This window comes from Citrus clementina, unplaced genomic scaffold, assembly GCF_000493195.1.
Source record: "Citrus clementina cultivar Clemenules unplaced genomic scaffold, Citrus_clementina_v1.0 scaffold_1, whole genome shotgun sequence".
Classification (NCBI taxonomy): domain Eukaryota; kingdom Viridiplantae; phylum Streptophyta; class Magnoliopsida; order Sapindales; family Rutaceae; genus Citrus; species Citrus x clementina.
In genome coordinates, this window is record NW_006263303.1 from 13,057,375 (window position 1) to 13,077,813 (window position 20,439).

The following is a 20,439-nucleotide window of genomic DNA, read 5'->3' on the forward strand; positions in this document are numbered from 1 at the left end:
AGGTTTTTTGTCCTACCAAAGGTGTGCTGTTTTGGTATGAAAAACTGACTGAATTGCTCCTATTAACCTATTCTGCCGTGTTCTTATCCGCAATCATCTGTGCCAACTCCATTGTCTCCCCCAATCCTCTCGGCCTTAGCAAGCGTAGCGAGGCTCGAATTTCTGGCTTCAGCCTCTTCATAAAATTCCCTTCCAATACCGCCTCTAGGATTCCCCCTAGCTGCCCGATAGCAACTCAAACTTCTCTTTATACTCCATAACCGTTCTCTCCTGGGTCAGGGCTAAAAACTCTTCATGCAAATCTCCCTCTTGAGTGGCCCGCAACCTCTCCAACAGCCAGTCCTTAAATTCACCCCACGACTTCAATGGTTGTCGTTGTTCCCGCCATTGAAACCACGCAAGAGTCTTTCCCTCCAAACATAACGCCGTTGCCGTCAGTTTTTCCCTTTCTGAGAGTCCATTGATGGCGAAATAGCGCTCTACCATATACACCCATCCGTAGGCATCCTCGCCTTCGAAAATGGGCATTTTCAGTTTCCTTATCCTAGAATTTGCTCCAAATTAAGTCAGCCCCACCCAATTTCACGCCATCGAAGATCTCCAACCTCCCGAATCTACTCTAGTTTCTGCAAATCCCGAAGACCCAGCCCAAAATTCTCCTTGCCCAGCCCCATATTAGGCTGAAATTCCTTGCCCAGTTGCATTCTGGTCATAACCGCTCCCTCTCTCGCTGATAACCCCTCCTCCTAGCCATCCGCCCCCAAATTCGACCTGTCCAGACCCCAAACCGGCCTGCCCCGGCCCACAGTAGCCTTGCCCAGCCTGCCTTGGCCAAAAATGGCCTTGCCCAGCCCAAAATTCGGATTGCCCAGGCCATGCATCAACCCCAAACGCCGCCGAGTCGCCAAGCCCGGCCACCCACCACTCCCGCGCGGCCCATTCCGGTGCCGCAATGACAATTCCCAACCCTAAATTGCCGCCTCCAGCCGCGTAACCCTCAGATCCACCGCTCTCAGCCGCAACCCAGCCTCCTTCGCCATGCCCGACGCCAGGAAAGGCTCACTTAGGCCGTAATTCCCTTGGGCCGACCTCCCCACCACCAAATCTGCCGTGAATTGATGCCCCTAACTGTGTGAGACTGGTAGTTTTCGGCCCTCCGCCCTCTGTGCCGTTGCCGAGCACGAGTTCTGTGTCACCAGATCATTCTCCCGCCACGCTGCCTTGGCCTGTTGATATTGTCGGTGGTGGGTTGAGGTGGAGTTTCGTCAATTTGAGCAACATGGCTTCAAGGGATGAAAATTGTTGTTGAACGTTATTAAATCGCTCGTCAATGGTGGGCCTTGAGCGGTCCAATCTCCGCTTTCAGTTTTTCTTCAAGTGCGTCCACTTTCTTTGCTGCCATTGTCCTAGGATTCTTGCCCTGATACCATTTTGATAGGAGTTAGGGCTAAGTTAGGGCTGATTTTTATTGATTAAATCAAACGAAGGAACAATCTTGACCTATAATTCGAGAGGTAGGTCAATCTCTCCCAAACTCCTAATTACTCCTAACACTAGACAAAATTCAACATAAATCCTAAATGACTCCTTAATCTCTTATTTATACTTGAATCCTAATTAATAATAAAATTACTAAACTGCCCCTGCCCCTTTATATTTCCGCTTAACACAAATTTTCATTGGTCTAAACATAGTTTAATATATTATCTGTCATTTTTTCTGTAATTCTTGAGTTCTATAATATTTTCCTTTAGTTTACTTTCATGTTTCTGGCTAATGTTCGCTTGTCTACAATTGCAATAGTTGAAGGGAAGGATTTGAAATTGGTAGATGCTCCTGTTTCTGGTGGTGTTAAAAGGGCATCCATGGGAGAACTGACGGTGCGCAAAGACCTTTCCTTTAAGGAAAATTAATTTTGTTGACTAAAATGTAGTTTTTATTATATATTTTGTTTATTAGATAATGGCTGCTGGCACGGAAGAATCGCTTAAAAGTACGGGTTCAGTCCTCTCAGGTGAGGAGCATGCAGTATAAAATCTATTCTTGCTGGAAAGAAATCTAAATTTCCATGGGCTGATCCTTGGTGGTTTACCATTAACAGCATTAAGTGAGAAGCTTTATGTCATTAAAGGGGGCTGTGGTGCTGGAAGGTATATCTCAATTGCATTATCATTTAATTAGAATATTTGGTCTGCTGGGAATGATTTTCATTTTACATTTTTCTTGTGTAATATTCTCTAGTGGCGTAAAGATGGCTAATCAGTTGCTTGCTGGAGTCCATATTGCATCAGCTGCCGAGGCCATGGCTTTTGGAGCTCGATTAGGTCTGAATACCAGAGTTTTGTTCAACATCATCACCGACAGTGGAGGAAGTTCTTGGTATGTGTCATACACAAATAATTAAACTGAGGGAAATTATCAGCCATCCACCCAAAAATTGCCATGTTATAAAAAATGCTACAAAAGTTTGAATTTGTTCAATTTCCACCCATTATTTGCAATTTGTATCAGTTGCCACCAAAAAGATAGAATTACCCTTACAAAATAACCACCACTATAATTGTGTTTGCTTTTGTTTTGTCTTTTTGTAAGGGTAATTATGTCGTTTTAGTGAATGGTTGATACAATTTTTGTACATTGGGTGCAAAATTAAACAAATTCAAATTTCTGTAATATTTTTAATATTCTAATATTTCATTGATTCTTGAGAATACCGGAATAAAGGAGGTTTGCTGGTAGTTGGGGGCCAGATTTGTAATACCAAGTGTTTAGCTCTAATACCAAACTGATGCAGTAGAAATTTATTGTTCTAATTAGGGGTGGGCAAATTGGGTTTCGATTCGGGTTGTTCGGATTTCGGGTTGGATAAGGTTGAAAATGCAGGTCAAGATTTCGGTGTGGATTCTAATTCGGGTTACAACCTATTCCAAAATTTAATTCATATCCCACCCAGGCAACGCCTAAAATTCCAAAATCAAACACCAGCCCAACTCCAGATGCAAAAATGAAAACAAAAATGACACCAAATGACCACATATATAATACATTAATACCCATCACCATTAACACTCAATACAACAACAATTACAATGTTAAGAAACCGAATCAGGGACAAGTACAAAAACTCGTTACACAAAAGAAGATTGAACAGTTTCAGTGCCAGTAATGTCTCTTACCCATGCCCAAAAGAAGATTGATTTACAAACAACCATTCATACACCATTTGGAACTGCATACATAAACTTGTGCAGCTGATGACCGTGAATGAAGCCGGAGGCAGTGACGGCAGCAGTTGGAGCAGACGCAAACGACTCAAGATCGGCTCAAGGCGACAGTAGCTTGAAGTCTTGAATGCGGAACCAAATCGACTCAAGGGAGGGGGAAGGGCTAGAAGCTGCAAGCCTGCAATGCCGGTGCTCTGAACGGAATCAACAGCAGCAGTGGCACATGGGTATGTCGTGTGTGAGTGTCTATGCTCACTACTACGTGCTGGGTGTTCTGTTATGGAGCGCAAATGTGAAAGCGCAAAGAAGAGGAATTAGGGATTTGAGGGAAAGGAAGCAACGTTGGTGTGTGTGTGTGTATAGGCTAACCCGATCGGGTTTTGATTTCGGTTCGGGTTGAAATAAAAACCGATCAGGTTGCATTTTTCAACCCGTTCAGATTTCGTAAGCTAACCCGAACCGAATGCCCACCCCTAGTTCTAATATTCCATGATTCTTGAGAATACCGAAATAAAAAAAGGGTCTGAACTCACGTTAATTCAAAAGAATACCTGTGAATCTAGGGGGTTAAGATAAAATTCCGCAGAATGCCGAGAATTGACTAAACTCAAAAACTCACACAGAGCTTTGAAAATTGAAAATATTACTGAATTCAAGTATGCCTTCTAAGGTTAAAAGATAGGGCTATTTATACTTCTAGTAATTATCCTAAACCATAAAGAAAAAGGAAAACAAAGTCCTACACTATTTAAGAAAAAGAACAATAAACTTTACAATAAAGGAAACTGATTTAACTAGAAAAGGGATTCCTAATCTGCATCAGTTCTTCGTCATCAAAAAACAATTAGTAAAAATATGGAAAACTCTAGATCTGTCAGCTAATGTCATTGGATACTGGTCCATTGAAATTGTATTATATTTTGCATGGGCTCCAACAGGACAATTTCTGGCTATCTCTCTGATGCCATATGGTATAGATGAATTTGTCATGTTCAAGTTTATACAAAGAAACTTTAAAGACTTGATAAAACTGAAATTAATAAACCTTATGATTATATTAAATACTAGATTGGATTTTTTTAAACTAAAAACATATTTTTATATTTATTATTTTGAAATGATATCTCAAATGTATTTGTTATAGATTTTTAATTTGGAAACATATTATGTCAACACAGGTCAATACTAAGGATCCTCATGATGCAACTCAATTTTTTTTTTTTTTTGGATCCTATTATAATTTTTTAAAATTGTTTCAGGATCATGAACCAAACCATTACAAAGATTTTCTATAGTATTATTGTATGCTTTTTTATAAGCTTAAGTTTATTTATTTATTTATTTTTTTGAGCCATTGGTTACTTAATATGATATCAAAGTCGAAATATTGTGTTTGAATTCTCCATGTGCACAAGCTAGAATCTTTAGCTGTATATGTTTTTTTTTTTTTTTTTTTTTTTGGGGCATACTCTATCTATGTGTCACCCACGTCAAATTAGGGGGATGCACTAGAGATTAAATGCTATTATTGGCACATATGACATTCATAGGATCGGGGAGGCTTTTTGTGCACTGGTGCTAGCCATCTTTTATTGAATTCAGGTGCTCAATCTTTACTTAACATACGAAACTGCTTGTACAAAAGCATGCTGGGGTTGCATGTGCCACCTTAGTAGTGATCATAGAAGCACTTGGGTATGTATGCTATTAAACAAAAAGTTATGTGCTAATATTTTACTCAAGTCCTTGAAAGTTTACTAGAATAGTAGCAATTAAAATTCAGTAAATGTATGTGCATTCTGTGATTTATTGACGGTGCCATAACCGAAATTTTCATCTGCTATCCCAATGCTGGATTCATGATGGAGTCCTGATTAGGTGTGCGCAGTCATGCACTATAATCAGAATTCTTCATAATTAAAGCATTTTAATGTTCATTATCTCTTCATAAGATTTCAACCTCTCTCTTGTGCTATACATGTGCAAACACAGAGCAAAGCATAATTGTACCCTCTGCATACCATAGATGGAGCTTTCATGTATAGTAATTGTAACTATGCATGGTCAGATGGTGCTAGTGTCACCGTAGTTCTTGTATATATGTGTATAGTTGTACAATTCTGTAGCTTGTGGTTACCATGATTTACAAATTAATAATTCAACTTCCCCTCAATAAAACGAGCTTCAAGCAGCCCTCATTTTGTTTTTTATATTTTTATTACTGTTCTTTTTTGCTTAAAAAAAATAAAACAAAATAAACTACCATGGGTATTCCAACTTTATAAATTAGTCCTTACCAAATTTACTTCTTTTGCAGGATGTTTGAGAATCGTGTTCCACATATGTTGGACAATGACTATACACCATATTCTGCCCTTGATATCTTTGTGAAGGATATGGTTAGCTAGATCACTGGCTCCCCCAATTTGTTGAATGTATAAATACTATTTCAATACTAATAGGTAGCTGCTGTCTTTCTTAACCTCGTTAAATTTCAACAGGGTATTATTGCCCGTGAATGTTTGTCACAAAGAGTTCCACTGCATATTTCTACCATTGCGCATCAACTGTTCCTTGCAGGTGCAGTGTATTCTGTTTCTGTTGTACTCATGTTTGACATTTTATGCTTCACTGAATTGACTTGCCATATAAATGTTATGTCTCTATTGTACTCATGTTTGACATTTTAATGCTATACTGAGTGGACTTGCTATATAAATGCTATATGCTTTTCAATTTTTTATTTATTTCTAATAAGAATCGGTGTAAACAGTCTAGAAATGAAGTGTTCTTTACTTGGTGCTGGCATTCAACTCTATATTAGTGGGAGTTAAATCTTTTCATGGTGAATCCATTGATATTTACTATAAGTAGAAATGAAGCTAATTAAGTGAAAAAAAAAAGTTATTATTTATTAGCTTTAATTTTAAGATGTAATGTGTTACTAAGGGGAGATTGAGGGAATATCAGACTGCTGCTTGCCTCTTTCCGTATTTTCCTTTGAGTTTACTGTCTTTTAGGTATCATCTATTAATCTCGTTTGACCAAGATTTTCATCTTCCTTTTTAGCTTAATCTAGTGAGCAACTGGAAGGCTGCTCCTTGATTATGCATTTCCGAACTAAGTTCCTGTGTCTAATAAAGTATTTTGGGAAACACTGGCCTGCTACATTGAAAAGAAGTGTATATGAGTCATGTTCCAATTTGTGTATGCAATAAGGAAAGTTTCTTGGAGTTTTCTGACATGTGGCTTAAAGTCTTCCAAAGAATGGTGGCAATTTGGGTTAGCATGTCATGTCAATTTAGGGCCAACATGGCTTTGAGCCGTTTATTAATTGTATTAAAAATTCCAAACACTAACCTGACACGATTATTAAATTTATCATAATGATGCATCGCATTTAACATACTTTTAATATATCCTAAAATTACACCCGCTTAACATGTTTTAAAAATTTTCTCTAAAATATTTTGTTGCCTACTCAAACACTCATCAACTTTTGTCCAAATACAAGCAGAACTTTGACAATTATAACATGGTTCTATTGGGGAAAAAAAAATCTACAAGATATGGTTAATTGAATATTTAATTATGTCATAACTGGGTTGACATGTTCGGAATTCTAAATCTGAACCAAACACAATTAAACAGGTGAAACAGATTTGACACGATTGATAATCGCATTCGGTTGAGGTGTTCTGTCACAAATTACCACCATTATTGAAAACCAGCAATACATCTTTAAAGTGAAATTGCATATAGGCAGGGAAGTCCTTTCCTATTCAGTATTTGTTGTATATGATGTTCTATCTGTAGCATTTGTGCTAGTTAATTGCCATTAAATTCTCATATCGTTACCATTGAGCAGGCTCCGCTGCTGGCTGGGGTCGTCAAGATGATGCTGCTGTGGTTAAGGTATGTCTTTAATGCCAGGTCATGATCTAAGGCTTATTCTTCAAATTAGGAAAACAAATTGTTTATGACCTTTTGTTCTCAATGGAAAAAGGGAAATTTGTTCATGACATTTTATATGGAGTCATCCACAATTAGTTTGAGTGTGAATATTGATTTTTGCAGTGTTGATAATTATCACACACATGGTTATGTTCATTCAAATCAAATCTGACAGAAGAGGAAGCTTCTGCTTAATGAGAGTGAACTAGATTTGGTTAATGTTTAAAATGCTAAATCCTGATAGTTTCCCTTTAGCTGTAGTTTGTAGGCTGATCCAACACGAATTGTTTCTGAATTAGAATAAATACATAAAAGAAACAGGAAGGATTTACTACTTTTTGTTAATTTCTACAGGTCTATGAAACACTATCTGGTGTTAAAGTTGAAGGAAGGTTACCCGTTCTTAAGAAAGAAGCTGTCTTGCAATCTCTTCCATCTGAGTGGCCTCTGGATCCCATTGATGATATAAAAGGACTGATTAAAAAGAATGCAAAAACCCTGATTGTTCTAGATGATGATCCAACAGGGACCCAAACTGTTCACGGTATTGAAGTTTTAACAGAATGGTGAGTCTTTTGCTCTTTTAAGTTTGTCCTTTTGTTTTGCTGATTGGTAGCTTGACTTTGTTGGAATTTATGGCTAGAATTTATATTGCATATTGTAACATTTTAGATTTTACTCTATTCGGTAACTAGAAACCAGGTAGAACATAAGATCTTTCCCAGCATTGGATCTTTCTAAAAGGTTCTGTTTAAGTTTTTCTACTTGGATTATTTTCTGCAGGAGTGTTGCGTCACTTGTTGAGCAGTTTAGAAAAAAGCCTTTATGTTTTTTCATTTTGACTAACTCCAGAGCACTAAGCTCTGAAAAGGTAACGTGCTTTCTTTGTAGGTGGATTTTTTTTTTTTTAAATCCCTCCTGCTCATTTCTCATTGTCATAGTAATTTTTCTTCGTGCCAACTTTTTTCAGACTTGTGTTTCTGACTGGAGGATTAACATTTTACAGGCCAGTTCATTAATTACAGATATCTGCAGAAACTTACGTACAGCATCTAATTCAGTTGAGAATACTGAATATACAGTAGTTTTAAGAGGTGATTCAACATTACGTGGTCATTTTCCAGAGGCAAGGATTGTTATAACTAATATGACCATATAGAGGCAGTAGTATTGCAAGTTGAACTTTTAATTGCATCATGACACTCTGCTGTCATATTTCTATAGGAAGCAGATGCTGCTGTTTCAGTACTAGGTGAGATGGACGCATGGATAATTTGCCCCTTTTTTCTTCAAGGAGGCCGTTATACTATTGAGGATATACACTATGTTGGAGATCTTGATCAGTACAATTTACTTCCTTTTCTGTTCCTCATTTCGTAAGACGCACACATACTCAGAGAGTCAGAGATCGGATTTGCTGAAGTTGACATGGTTTAAATGATGTTGCTTGTAGGCTTGTTCCTGCTGGAGACACAGAATTTGCTAAAGATGCTTCTTTTGGCTTCAAGTCTTCAAACCTCCGAGAGGTACAGATAATTATATTTTCTACTTGAAAAGCACACCATTTTAAAAATAGCTGAAGTGATTTGAGGTTTGATTATCTTTTCACAATTATCTGTATCTAAATTCAGTGGGTAGAGGAGAAAACATCCGGACGCATCCCAGCCAGCAGTGTTGCTTCTATTTCCATCCAACTTCTGAGGAAAGGAGGACCAGATGCTGTGTGTGAGCGTCTTTGCAGTCTGCAGAAGGTAAAGGGTATTTATGGATGTGTCCTACTTTATGTGGATGTGTTGGTTCTTAATGCGGATGAAAATTAATGGGTTATAATGGTAATCATGGCTTCAAAACCTGGACCAACCTGGCCAGTCGAACTGGAATATCCGTGAACTGGCCTAGGCAATGCTTCAGTGAGGTATTCATCCAGTATGTAGTTAAACAACGTTGTTGGAAAATTATCAAAACAACTAAAAATAAAATAACGTATTGGGAATTTTTTGTAACTTGAAAACCACCCACAGATTTATAAATGATTCATCGCACTTAAGAAAATGAGAAAATTAGGATTCAATCTGAACGCTTACATGCTACTACTAGGTCTCAATTGCATTTCGTTTTTTTTTTTTTTTTTGGAGAAATGTTTGTACAATGTCTAATTTCAATAAGAAAAGCATTTAGTACCTACAGGTGTAAAAAGAGGATGGAAGGAAAGAAGCTAAAGTTTTATGAACTGTACATCTTCAAAGACATTTTCTAACAATGCAGTGATGCTATTCAAAATTGTTTCTTCGCTAGACTAAGTTCTGCTTAACTTGGAATTGAGTTGGTTCTAATTGTTATGCACTAAATGCATGCTGGAAAAAATTACCTACTTAGTGTGTTGTTATCTCTAGTGTCTCCCCCCCCCCAGGTTGCCTGTGTGCATAGTTTAGCAATATCTATAAGCTCTTAGTGTTATAGAGTATGATGTTTCAATTGTTATTAACTGGATTTGTATAGATTCATTGGACTTGATATAAGGAAATAAATTATTTTTATAATTGGATTGACGAGTCATAATTAAATAATAAATTTTCAAATCGTAATCCGAGTCTTTTGTAAAATGTGGTGAGTGACAGTTTAAAAAAAAAAGTTGAAAATGATGTCTACTTGACAGCCACTAGTTGCTGACTAAACAGAAAGTAGCATGTTTAAATATTTGAATATGGTTGATTTTTCTTACATGTATTATAGAATTATAAATGTGTAGCTGAAAGGCTGCTAACAGAAATGAAAAGGGTAAATTATCTATGAAACAAAGTAAAGAAGTTGCATCATTGATCATTTGTTTTATTGCTTTGCACTGTACAATACGACATCAGGGAAAGCCGTTGTGTGAATTTATCCTGGATGCATGAAGAAAATCTCCAAGGGTTGGGAAATGTATTTTTTTATACATTTTATTTTGTGACACACATGCATTTTGCACTCTTGAAAAGTTAACACATGAAGCTTCTTTATGATATTGTGAGAAATTTAAGGATTTGGACATTGAATAATTCACCACGATTCTAATATATTTTGTGAAGTAGGGATCTACATGCATAGTAAATGCTGCTAGTGAAAGAGACATTGCTGTCTTTGCTGCTGGAATGATCCAGGCAAGATATCCAGCTGCTCTTATACTATTTCTTTTAACCTATACCTGCTTTGGGAAGCCTTGCGGAAAGCATTAATGTTCTTTTCTTATCCTATGATCAATTGACAGGCGGAATTAAAGGGAAAGTCTTTTTTGTGTCGCACTGCTGCTAGCTTTGTTTCTGCCCGCATTGGAATTGTTGCGAAAGCTCCTATTCTGCCAAAGGATCTAGGAAATAAAATAGAAAGTACCGGTGGACTCATAGTTGTGGGGTCTTATGTACCAAAAACAACAAAACAGGTTGACTACTTATTAAGAATTCCATCTTGATGTTGATTCTTCTATGTGATTTGAAAAATTCACAGATTAGAATGAATAATTTCTATGTTTAATTGATGAGAATTACTCCTCTTTAAATAGATTATAGGGGAATAAATCAAATCCCACAAAATCAGAGCTATAACAGCTAGAAATCTAATTCTAAGGAAACAAATCAGTAAACCTATTTAAGGAAATAAATCTTGCCAAATAACATAGATCCTAATATATACAATTCTAATTATGTATAATTCTGATTTCATCCACACTCCCCCTCAAGCTTGGCTATAGATGTTGATGAGACCAAGCTTGCCTTCAAGAAAGTCATGAGTCTGTTCTGAGAGTCCTTTTGTGAGGATATCAGCCAGTTGGTGAGATGTAGGCACATATTCAAGCTTGATAATGTTTCCATCAAGCTTTTCTTTAATAAAATGTCGATCAACCTCCACGTGTTTAGTCCTATCATGATGAACAGGATTGTGAGCTATACTAATTGCTGACTTATTATCACAATAGAGCAGCATAGGTTCTTCAAATCTAATCTTTAATTCCTTCAGCACCCTTCTTATCCAGATAAGCTCACACACTCCATGTGCCATAGCTCTAAACTCGGCTTCTGCACTACTTCTAGCAACCACTGACTGTTTTTTGCTACGCCAAGTCACCAGATTTCCCCATAGCAGCGTGCAATAACCAGATGTTGATTTACGATCATTAATTGATCCAGCCCAATCAGCATCTGTGAATGCTTTCACCTTTCGATCATTGGTCTTTGCAAAAAACAAGCCTTTTCCGGGTGTTCGCTTCAAGTATCTCAGGATTCTATATACTGCATTCAAATGACCTTGACATGGTGAGTGCATATGTTGACTTACTAAACTCACTGCAAAGGCAATATCCGGTCGTGTATGTGAGAGATAGATGAGCTTTCCAACTAGGCGTTGATACTGTCCTTTATCGACCAGCCCTCTTTCAAGCATTTTTCCTTTGTTTCCAAGTTCAACTGGAGTCTTACTCGGCCTGCATCCCAGCATGCCAGTTTCTTCCAACAAATCTAAAGTATATTTTCTTTGAGAGACAGAGATCCCCTTCTTACTCCTTGCAACTTCCATTCCAAGAAAATATCTTAACGCTCCAAGGTCTTTAACTTCAAATTCCTTTGCCATCATCTGCTTGACTCTTTCCACTTCTTTGTTATCATTTCCAGTGACAATGATATCATCAACATACACTATAAGAATAGTAATTTTTTCATTTTCAGCATGCTTAACAAACAACGTGTGATCAGCTTGTCCCTGGACATAGCCAAATTCCTTGATAACTTTGGAGAATCTGTCGAACCAAGCCCGTGGAGACTGCTTCAGACCATAGAGGGACTTATTGAGTTTACAAACAGTGTGACTCCCTAGGTTTTCTTCAAATCCTGGAGGTTGACACATAAAAACTTCCTCTGCAAGCTCACCATTTAGAAAGGCATTTTTTATATCAAGTTGATGTAGAGGCCAATCAGAGTTTACAGCTAAAGATAGAAGAATTCTAATAGTGTTGAGTTTGGCAACAGGAGCAAAGGTCTCAGTGTAGTCAATCCCGTACGTTTGAGTAAAGCCCTTGGCCACTAGACGTGCTTTGTGTCTTTCAATTGAACCATCAGCCTTATACTTGACAGTGAATACCCATTTACAACCCACTGTATTTTTTTCTTGTGGCAACTCTACCAGGCTCCATGTATTGTTCTGTCTAAGGGCGTGCATTTCTTCAAGAACAGCAACTTTCCACTCGGGAATAGATAGGGCCTCTTCAATGGATCTAGGAATAAAAACACTAGACAAACTCGAGGTGAAAGCATGGAGTGAAGGAGATAGATTTGAGTAAGATATGAATTTAGAAATGGGGTGATGAGTGCAAGATCTAACACCTTTTCTTAATGCTATTGGCATATCTAGATCAGGAATAGGACTGAATTTACCTGACTCGTTTGGTGAATGAGACTCTACCATCGGTTCATCCTCATGACTGTGAGTAGGATTCATGATTTCTTTATTTGCTTGAGACTTTTTCTTTCTAGAGTAGACTTGCAATTCTGGTTGTTTAGATATTGAAAGTGTTGAATCTCCTCCTATTTCCAATACTGGTGAAATTGGATCAATTACAGGAGGACTGATTTTAGTTGACTCAGGAATAGAGACGGTTGTATCCAACTTAACATCAAGTAAGGGCAGGTCATGGATATCCCAAGAACAGCAAGCTTCATCCCATTTCTCCCCCTGAAGCGAAGTTGGAGAAAAATATGGTGTATTTTCAAAGAATGTGACATCACAAGAAATATATGTTTTTTTAGTTTTTGGACAGTAACACCGATATCCTTTTTGGGTTGGAGAATAACCAATGAAAACAGTTTTGATGGCTCGAGGGTCAAGTTTACTTCTATTATGGTCATGAATATGGACAAATGCTGTGCAACCAAAAATTCTTAATGGAAGTGTATTAGACTTAGAGACATGTGGGTAGGTTTTTGAAAGAACAGACAAAGGGGTTTCAAAATTGATAGGACGACTTGGCATACGATTTATGAGGTAGGTAGCAGTGAGGATAGCATCCCCCCACAAGTACTTTGGGATATGCATGGTAAACATGAGAGCCCAAGCTACCTCTAACAAATGACGATTTTTTCTTTCCGATACTCCATTTTGTTGTGGAGTATCAACACAAGAGCTTTGATGTTGAATTCCATTTTCTAACAAATAATCACTAAGAATGGAATTGAAATATTCTTTTCCGTTGTCAGTTCTTAGAACACGAATTTGGCTTTGAAATTGAGTTTGAATCATTTTGTGAAAAACTTTGAATATGTGACTGGCTTCAGATTTGTTATGTAGGAGATAAACCCATGTAACCCGTGTGTGATCGTCTATAAATGTAAGAAACCATCTTTTCCCATGGCAAGTTGTAATTTTTGAAGGTCCCCATATGTCACTGTGGATCAAAGAGAATGGAGTGGAAGGAATGTAAACCTTTGGAGAAAAAGACATGCGAGTATGTTTAGCTAATTGACAAATTTCACACTCAAAAGAAACAGTATTTTTATTATCAAACAAAGACGGAAATAGACGTTTTAGATATAAAAAACTAGGATGGCCAAACCTATGATGCCATAACATTATTTCATTAGTACTAGAAACAGATGTAGAAGCAACACCAGACAAAAAAATTTGTTGACTCTTTGGGTGATCATCATTAAAGTAATAAAGACCATCATGAATCCTAGCACTGCCAATCGTCTTCCCCGATGATAGGTCCTGAAATTGACAAGAAGAAGACAAGAAATTAGCAACGCAATGATTGTCACGTGTGATTTTGCTGACAGAGATCAGGTTGCATTTTAGGGCAGGGACATGGAAGACAGATTTGAGGATTAAATTTGGAGATAGTTTTATGTCACCAATTCCAACTACTAGTGTAAAAGATCCATCAGCAATTTTAACAGTGATATGTTTAGAACAAGGGACATAAGAGTGAAAACAATTAGAGCTACCTGTCATATGATCAGAGGCCCCGGAATCAATTATCCAAGGGTCTGTAGATTGAATCATAGATTGGGAATTTATGACAGAGTAGAGTTTACCAGATTTGGCAACAGAACATGATCCACTGGTGGAGTTTGCATAGTTGGGTGGATGGGTCTGAGAGGCATTGACAGAAGATGAATTGAGGAGTTTGCATAGTTGGTCAATTTGTTCCTTGCTGAACGGAATAGATGCACCAGAGTGGTCTTGATTGGATTGGGTATAGTGTGCACGTCCTTCATTTTTTTTTCGAGGCTGCCAATTTGCTGGTTTCCCGTGAATCTCCCAACACTTGTCCCGAGTATGTCCAGGTCGATTACAATGATCACACCATGGTCGCTTGTTCGAACGATGATCAGGATGTTGCTGTCCATTTGAGTGAGTTTTAGTAGTCATTAAGGCAGATACTTCTGGTGCGGCTGTAATATGAAGAGATGCATCGCTTCCGGAAAGAGAAGCAATTGGGATGGAACTAGGCTCAGCCATAGATTGGCTAGATGTTGAAGATCTGGTATTGTCACCAGATGAGATGTCGACTTCTTTTCCAGCCATAAGAGACAATTAGTCCTTAGGCTCTGATACCATGAAAAATTCACAGATTAGAATGAATAATTTCTATGTTTAATTGATGAGAATTACTCCTCTTTAAATAGATTACAGGGGAATAAATCAAATCCCACAAAATCAGAGCTATAACAGCTAGAAATCTAATTCTAAGGAAACAAATCAGTAAACCTATTTAAGGAAATAAATCTTGCCAAATAACATAGATCCTAATATATACAATTCTAATTATGTATAATCCTGATTTCATCCACATGATTCATGAATGATTTTTTTAACACTCCACAGGTTGAAGAACTTATATCACAGAGTGGTCGTTTCATAAGAAGCGTTGAGGTACCCGGCATGAAATGTCTCTGTTTTATTCTGTGCTTTTACTGAAAGAATATCGAAACAATCTATCAGCTATATATATATCCTAGGTATCAGCTTGTATTCAGTTGCTTATTGTAGCCAGCCAACTACAGTTGAGCCACTTTTCGTGCCTATTATTGTTAGCACAAGGGAACTCATCTCTAACCTTTCTTATGAATAGGTTTCTGTCGATAAAGTTGCCATGAAGTCATTAGAAGAAAGGCAGGAGGAAATTATTAGAGCAGCTGAGATGGTAGATGTTTTCCTTCAGGCTCGGAAAGATACTCTATTAATCACAAGCCGAGTACTCATAACTGGAAAAAGTTAGTTTTCCTCAAAAATAATCTCAAGTGTTTATTGTTTATTGATTGCTACATGTTCATCTAATTGTACCTTGAGTATATTTACATGTGAAATATATTACTACAAATGGAATCCAGATTTAGAGGCATTTGGTATGTCAGTTATCTTTAGTATCATAAAAGACATATAATATCATTTGTTGTTTCCTGGATAGAAAAGAGCTTTTCCTTTCCTTCTTCAAGTGGCAAAGATAACTTTTTATTTTATCCAATGACATGTTATTTTTTTCATTTTTGGCAGCTCCTTCTGAGAGTTTAGAAATCAATTTGAAGGTGAGCTCTGCGATGGTGGAAATAGTTAGGCGGATAACCACAAGACCTCGTTACATTCTTGCAAAGGTATACTAAATTCTTAACTAACTGAGCAGCCCTTTGGTATGATTGAACCAGCAGCTGGCTAACTTATTGAATGCCATCTGCTTTTATTTTCGAATTCAAGACCACAGAAAATTTGTTAGATTATTTTATACGTAATTATATTAGATGATTCTTTAAAACTTTTATCTAATATAATAATCTAACAATCATCTAATATAATTATATTAGATGATTCACAATAATTAACAAGGTTTATTAAAGCTAATGTTTGAAACCTTTCAGGCATCACATTTTAAATAGTGATTTACAAAAATGAAGGCATTTGTCACTTATTTTGACTAGTTTTGCATATTTGACATATAATATGTCAATCAAAATACCTTAGGAGAAAGCCCTCGGAAATTCTCTATTCATATCCCTGACTTTCAGCCCCTTTTGAGATCTGAAGATAAATTTTCTCTATTCATAAATTTTCTCACAACCCTGTTGATGATTTTATGTATACACTTACTGCGGTTGTTTTAGGGTGGAATAACCTCTTCTGACATTGCTACAAAAGCTTTGGAAGCAAAACGTGCCAAAGTTGTTGGACAAGCTCTAGCTGGTGTTCCCTTGTGGGAGCTTGGTCCTGAAAGTAGACATCCAGGAGTTCCATATGTTGTGTTTCCTGGTAAATTTGAGTTCTATTTCAATTCTTTCTGCATGCTGTTTAGATTATGAATTTAGATCTTAAATTTAGAAATTTGCTTTAGGTAATGTTGGTGACAATAATGCAGTCGCAAATGTAGTGAGGTCCTGGGCTCGCCCAGTCAGAATTTCATCAACTAAGGAGCTTCTTCTTGTAAGGATCATTCTCAAAGATTTTACTATTAAATATATCCTCAGATACTGACAATTGTTATTCCATATAAAGAATGCAGAAAAAGGTGAATATGCTGTTGGAGCATTCAATGTCTATAACATGGAAGGAGTCGAAGCAGTTGTTGCTGCTGCTGAGGAAGAACGTAGCCCTGCCATTTTACAGGTTAGAAGCACTTGTTTCAAAGTTCAGTATGCAATTTGGCATGACCAAATACTGACATTTAGTTACGCATAACTATCATTAGAGCTGTGAATTGGACAGTTTCACCCTAAATGTTTAAAATGTTAAATGTTTAGATTACCCTTGTAACATCATCAATTATGAACGACAGTTAACGGTTTGGCAGAGGTTTATACAAATTACAAACTTAGGCTGGAAAATTAAATAAATTAAAATTTTTGTTGTATTTTTTATAACAGGGTAAACTTAAGGTAGATAACTGAGAATTTTCCAAAAGCTTTCCAAATTCGTACTTCATGCCATGCTCTATTTTTATTCAGTCACCTCAACATTACCCATTATTGAGTTACAATTCATAATGTGGGATGCCGAACTTTGAGCCCTCTTTTTTCTTTTAATTTATCAATTAAAATTTGATCTGCAGATGGGACAAGTCTCCCAAAAAAACTTTCCCCATTCTTTCTTTGAGATATGCTTGATTTTTGTTAAGTCAGTTCATCACTGCCCATTGCAAAACAATCCTTCAAAGTGGTTGTTATATATACATTTATATATACATGTATAGACACACACACACATATATTATTAAGGTTAACTTTATTTTTTGATATTTTTTAACTGTTATTTAATTGCTTGTGCTTTCAGGCTAGTTTGCGTGCCAACTATTGGCTATCATGCCTAGAATGTGTGTCCAACATAAATTATTTGAATTTCAGCCCTTGTCTGTCTGACCTTTTTTTATTACCTATAATTTGTGGTAAACTACTGATAGCCATTTCCAGCACACCTGTGGTTTGTGAAATAAGCAACTTATATAGTCTTGCACTACGCAAATGGAATGCAAATCGTAAACAATCCCAAAAGATAAATCTACCTACAATGAGGCTTCAAGGAGATGCTTTGTGACCCTTCATCTAAACTTTAGATACTTCTAATGGATCCGCTGACCAAAATTATGTCTAATTTCTGAAGGGTGGTCACCAAAGTAAAATGAATAATGGTAATTGAAAAATTATCTTTATGGAATATGAATACTGCCTATAGCATTCATATAGAATACGTCAGGTTTCAATCACAAATATTTGTTTTTCAAAAGACTGTTTTTTGGAATATGGAGGTGAAGAAGAATCTCCTGTGAGTAAACTTGTTATCTAAATAATGGTGGGTGACATATAGATTTTTATTGTTAATATGTGTAAACAGAGGAGAAGAATAAAATCTTTTCTTATTTTTTAAGTACCTATAACAGCAAGTACAATAGGTTTAATTTATAGGACTACACATTCCTGATTTAACTTCCTAAGTTTTGGAAATATACAAATTAGTAATAGGTGTACAAATCAGACAAATTAGACAACTAGTCCTAGAAATCAGGAAGGTCAACTAATCTAATCTTTCCATATTTTCTGCACCCTCCCCTCAAGTTGGTGCATAGATATTAATCATGCCCAACTTTTCAATGAAAGATTCAAACTTTGGTCTGAAGTGTCCCTTGGTAAGAACATCTGCTGTTTGTTGCTCTGAAGGGATGAACGGCAACAAATAACTCCATTCTCCAGCTTTTCTTTCATAAAATGCCTATCAATCTCAATGTGCTTCGTACGATCATGCTGAACTGGATTATTTGCAATGCTTATTGCTGATTTATTATCACAGAACAATCTCATAGGTGCTTCAATATCTAATTTCAGTTCTCCAAGGACTCTTTTAATCCATAACACCTCGCAAACCCCATTTGCCATGGCCCTAAACCCAGCTTCAATACTCTCTTGGCAACCACGTTTTGTTTTTTGCTTCGCCAAGTAATTAAATTTCCCCATAAAAATGTACAGTAACCAGATGTTGATCACTCTTCTTAAATACTACTGCTGCCCAGTCTGCATCTGTGAAGACTTCTACACTCCTTTGATCACTCTTCTTAAATAACAACCCTCTTGTAGGTGTGCTCTTTAAATACCTGAGAATCTTCTCTTTAAATACCTAAGAATCTTGTGAACTGCCTCCAAATATTCCACATAAGGTGAGTGCATATATTGGCTTATAGCACTAACGGCAAAGGCAATATCATGTCTTGTGTGAGATAAATAAATGAGTTTCCCTACAAGACATTGATATCTACCTTTATCAACTGGAACTCCATCGGAAACCTCTCCTAACTTCTTATTAGAATCCATCGGAAACCTCTCCTAACTTCTTATTAGAATCCACGGGCGTATCACTTGGTTTGCAACCACTCATTCTTGCCTCCTCTAGCAAGTCCAGAACATACTTTCTTTGTGTCACAAAAATTCCCATTCTAGATCTTGCAACTTCCATACCCAGGAAATAGCGTAAGGGACCCAAATCCTTAATTTCAAATTCCAATGCCAGGTGCTTCTTAAGCCTACTCATCTCATCACCATCACTCCCAATAAGTATGATGTCGTCTACCTATACAATCAGGACAGCCATCTTTCCACCATGTGTGTGTTTCACGAACATTGCATGATCAGATTGTCCTTGACTATATCCTTCTTTTCTAACAAAGCTAGTAAATCTCTCGAACCAAGCACGAGGAGACTGCTTCAGTCCATAAAGGGATTTCTTCAATGTACACACCTTTCCTCCAAACTTGTCTTCAAAGCCGGGGGCTCACCCATATATACTTCCTCTTCCAATTCTCCATTGAGAAATGCATTTTTAACATCTAGTTGAAACAACGGCCACTTCAAATTAACAGCTACAGAGAGTAGTATTCGAATGGTATTTGGTTTGGCTATGTGAGCAAATGTCTCTTGATAATCAACTCCATAGGTTTGTGTGAATCCTTTTGCTACTAACCTTTCTTTATAGTGTTCCAAGGATCCATCTGAGTTGTATTTCACATTGAAAATCCACTTGCAACCAACAATCAATTTTCCTTTAGGCAAATAAACCATCTCCCACGTTCCATTTTTTTTCTAGAGCCTCCATTTCTTCAAGAACAGCCTTCTTCCATTTAGGAACCTTTAGCGCTTCCTGTATAAACTTAGGTATATCCACACTTGACAATTGTGAGACAAAAGTATGATAAGATGATAACAGGTTCTTATAAGACACAAAATTGGAAAGGGGGTGTTGAGTACATGATCTAATTCCTTTCCTAAGAGCAATGGGAAGATCTAAAGGGTCAGAATGTACTTGTGGGATAGATAAAGACTCAAGACTCTATAAATTTAGAGATTGTACCTAGATTTTTAGAATCAATGTTTTTTGGATCTGGAATTAGATTAGATTCATGGCGTTGAGGAAGTATATTTGCATCTTTCTTACTTTTGAATCCGTTTTCTCCCTAACGTAAGTTTTTCCCGAATAATCTCTCATCATTGAAGCGTGTCTTTGTCTATTATCCTAGTGTCAGTTTTATGTTTAAGGCACTTAAGGTAGTCCTCCTATCCTCCTTATTCAAGGTATTTAGGATTTAAAATTGCAGTTTCAATATTTGCCTTACCATTAGTACTCATGTCAAGCTCAAACACCGAGTCTTGATTTCCTTCCCACCCCCCCCCCCCCCCCGGAGAGGGGGGATAAAAAAAATTTGGGAAAAAAAAAAAGGAAAATTCCTTGGGGAAAAAAATTTTTGGTTGGTAGGGATAAAAAATTT

General features: G+C 37.0%; 2 protein-coding genes across 11 annotated transcripts in view; one reads left to right on the plus strand and one right to left on the minus strand.

The window, feature by feature from the left end:
- LOC18056049 overlaps window positions 1-20,439 on the plus strand; it is a 55,005-nt gene that overhangs the window by 25,214 nt on the left and 9,352 nt on the right. For 7 of the 9 annotated variants that reach the window (XR_002903944.1, XR_002903945.1, XM_024177698.1 and 4 more), the window contains 21 exons: window positions 1,804-1,880; window positions 1,960-2,014; window positions 2,102-2,150; window positions 2,242-2,379; window positions 5,542-5,623; window positions 5,726-5,804; window positions 7,093-7,139; window positions 7,533-7,744; window positions 7,962-8,049; window positions 8,185-8,304; window positions 8,403-8,521; window positions 8,632-8,704; window positions 8,810-8,929; window positions 10,250-10,318; window positions 10,426-10,596; window positions 15,030-15,077; window positions 15,277-15,418; window positions 15,699-15,796; window positions 16,301-16,445; window positions 16,528-16,616; window positions 16,689-16,799. Coding sequence is in view for 7 of the 9 variants with exons in the window: in XM_024177698.1 (XP_024033466.1) it covers window positions 1,804-1,880; window positions 1,960-2,014; window positions 2,102-2,150; window positions 2,242-2,379; window positions 5,542-5,623; window positions 5,726-5,804; window positions 7,093-7,139; window positions 7,533-7,744; window positions 7,962-8,049; window positions 8,185-8,304; window positions 8,403-8,521; window positions 8,632-8,704; window positions 8,810-8,929; window positions 10,250-10,318; window positions 10,426-10,596; window positions 15,030-15,077; window positions 15,277-15,418; window positions 15,699-15,796; window positions 16,301-16,445; window positions 16,528-16,616; window positions 16,689-16,799 (2,132 nt within the window). In the remaining 2 variants the exon portion in view is untranslated. The remainder of the gene's footprint in view (window positions 1-1,803; window positions 1,881-1,959; window positions 2,015-2,101; window positions 2,151-2,241; window positions 2,380-5,541; window positions 5,624-5,725; window positions 5,805-7,092; window positions 7,140-7,532; window positions 7,745-7,961; window positions 8,050-8,184; window positions 8,305-8,402; window positions 8,522-8,631; window positions 8,705-8,809; window positions 8,930-10,249; window positions 10,319-10,425; window positions 10,597-15,029; window positions 15,078-15,276; window positions 15,419-15,698; window positions 15,797-16,300; window positions 16,446-16,527; window positions 16,617-16,688; window positions 16,800-20,439) is intronic. The other 2 variants (XM_024177699.1, XM_024177700.1) reach the window with 2 other exon arrangements.
- On the minus strand, window positions 13,268-14,983 carry LOC112095597. 2 transcript variants are annotated; one of them, XM_024177705.1, is made up of 2 exons: window positions 14,147-14,983; window positions 13,268-13,910 (listed from the first exon to the last, which is right to left on the minus strand). In XM_024177705.1, the coding sequence occupies exons 1-2, from the start codon at window positions 14,727-14,729 to the stop codon at window positions 13,876-13,878; spliced, it is 618 nt and encodes a 205-aa protein (XP_024033473.1). In that variant the 5' UTR covers window positions 14,730-14,983; the 3' UTR covers window positions 13,268-13,875. The 2 variants fall into 2 exon arrangements, with proteins under 2 accessions (XP_024033473.1, XP_024033474.1); XM_024177706.1 differs by having other exon boundaries at window positions 14,237-14,982.

Excerpts from the sequence above, each read along its gene's own strand:
- LOC112095597 (XM_024177705.1), bottom strand. The coding sequence starts at position 14,729 with ATGGCTGGAAAAGAAGTCGACATCTCATCTGGTGACAATACCAGATCT. Across the intron at positions 13,911-14,146 it reads GGCCTCTGATCATATGACAG|GACCTATCATCGGGGAAGAC; the intron begins GTAGCTCTAATT and ends TGTCAATTTCAG.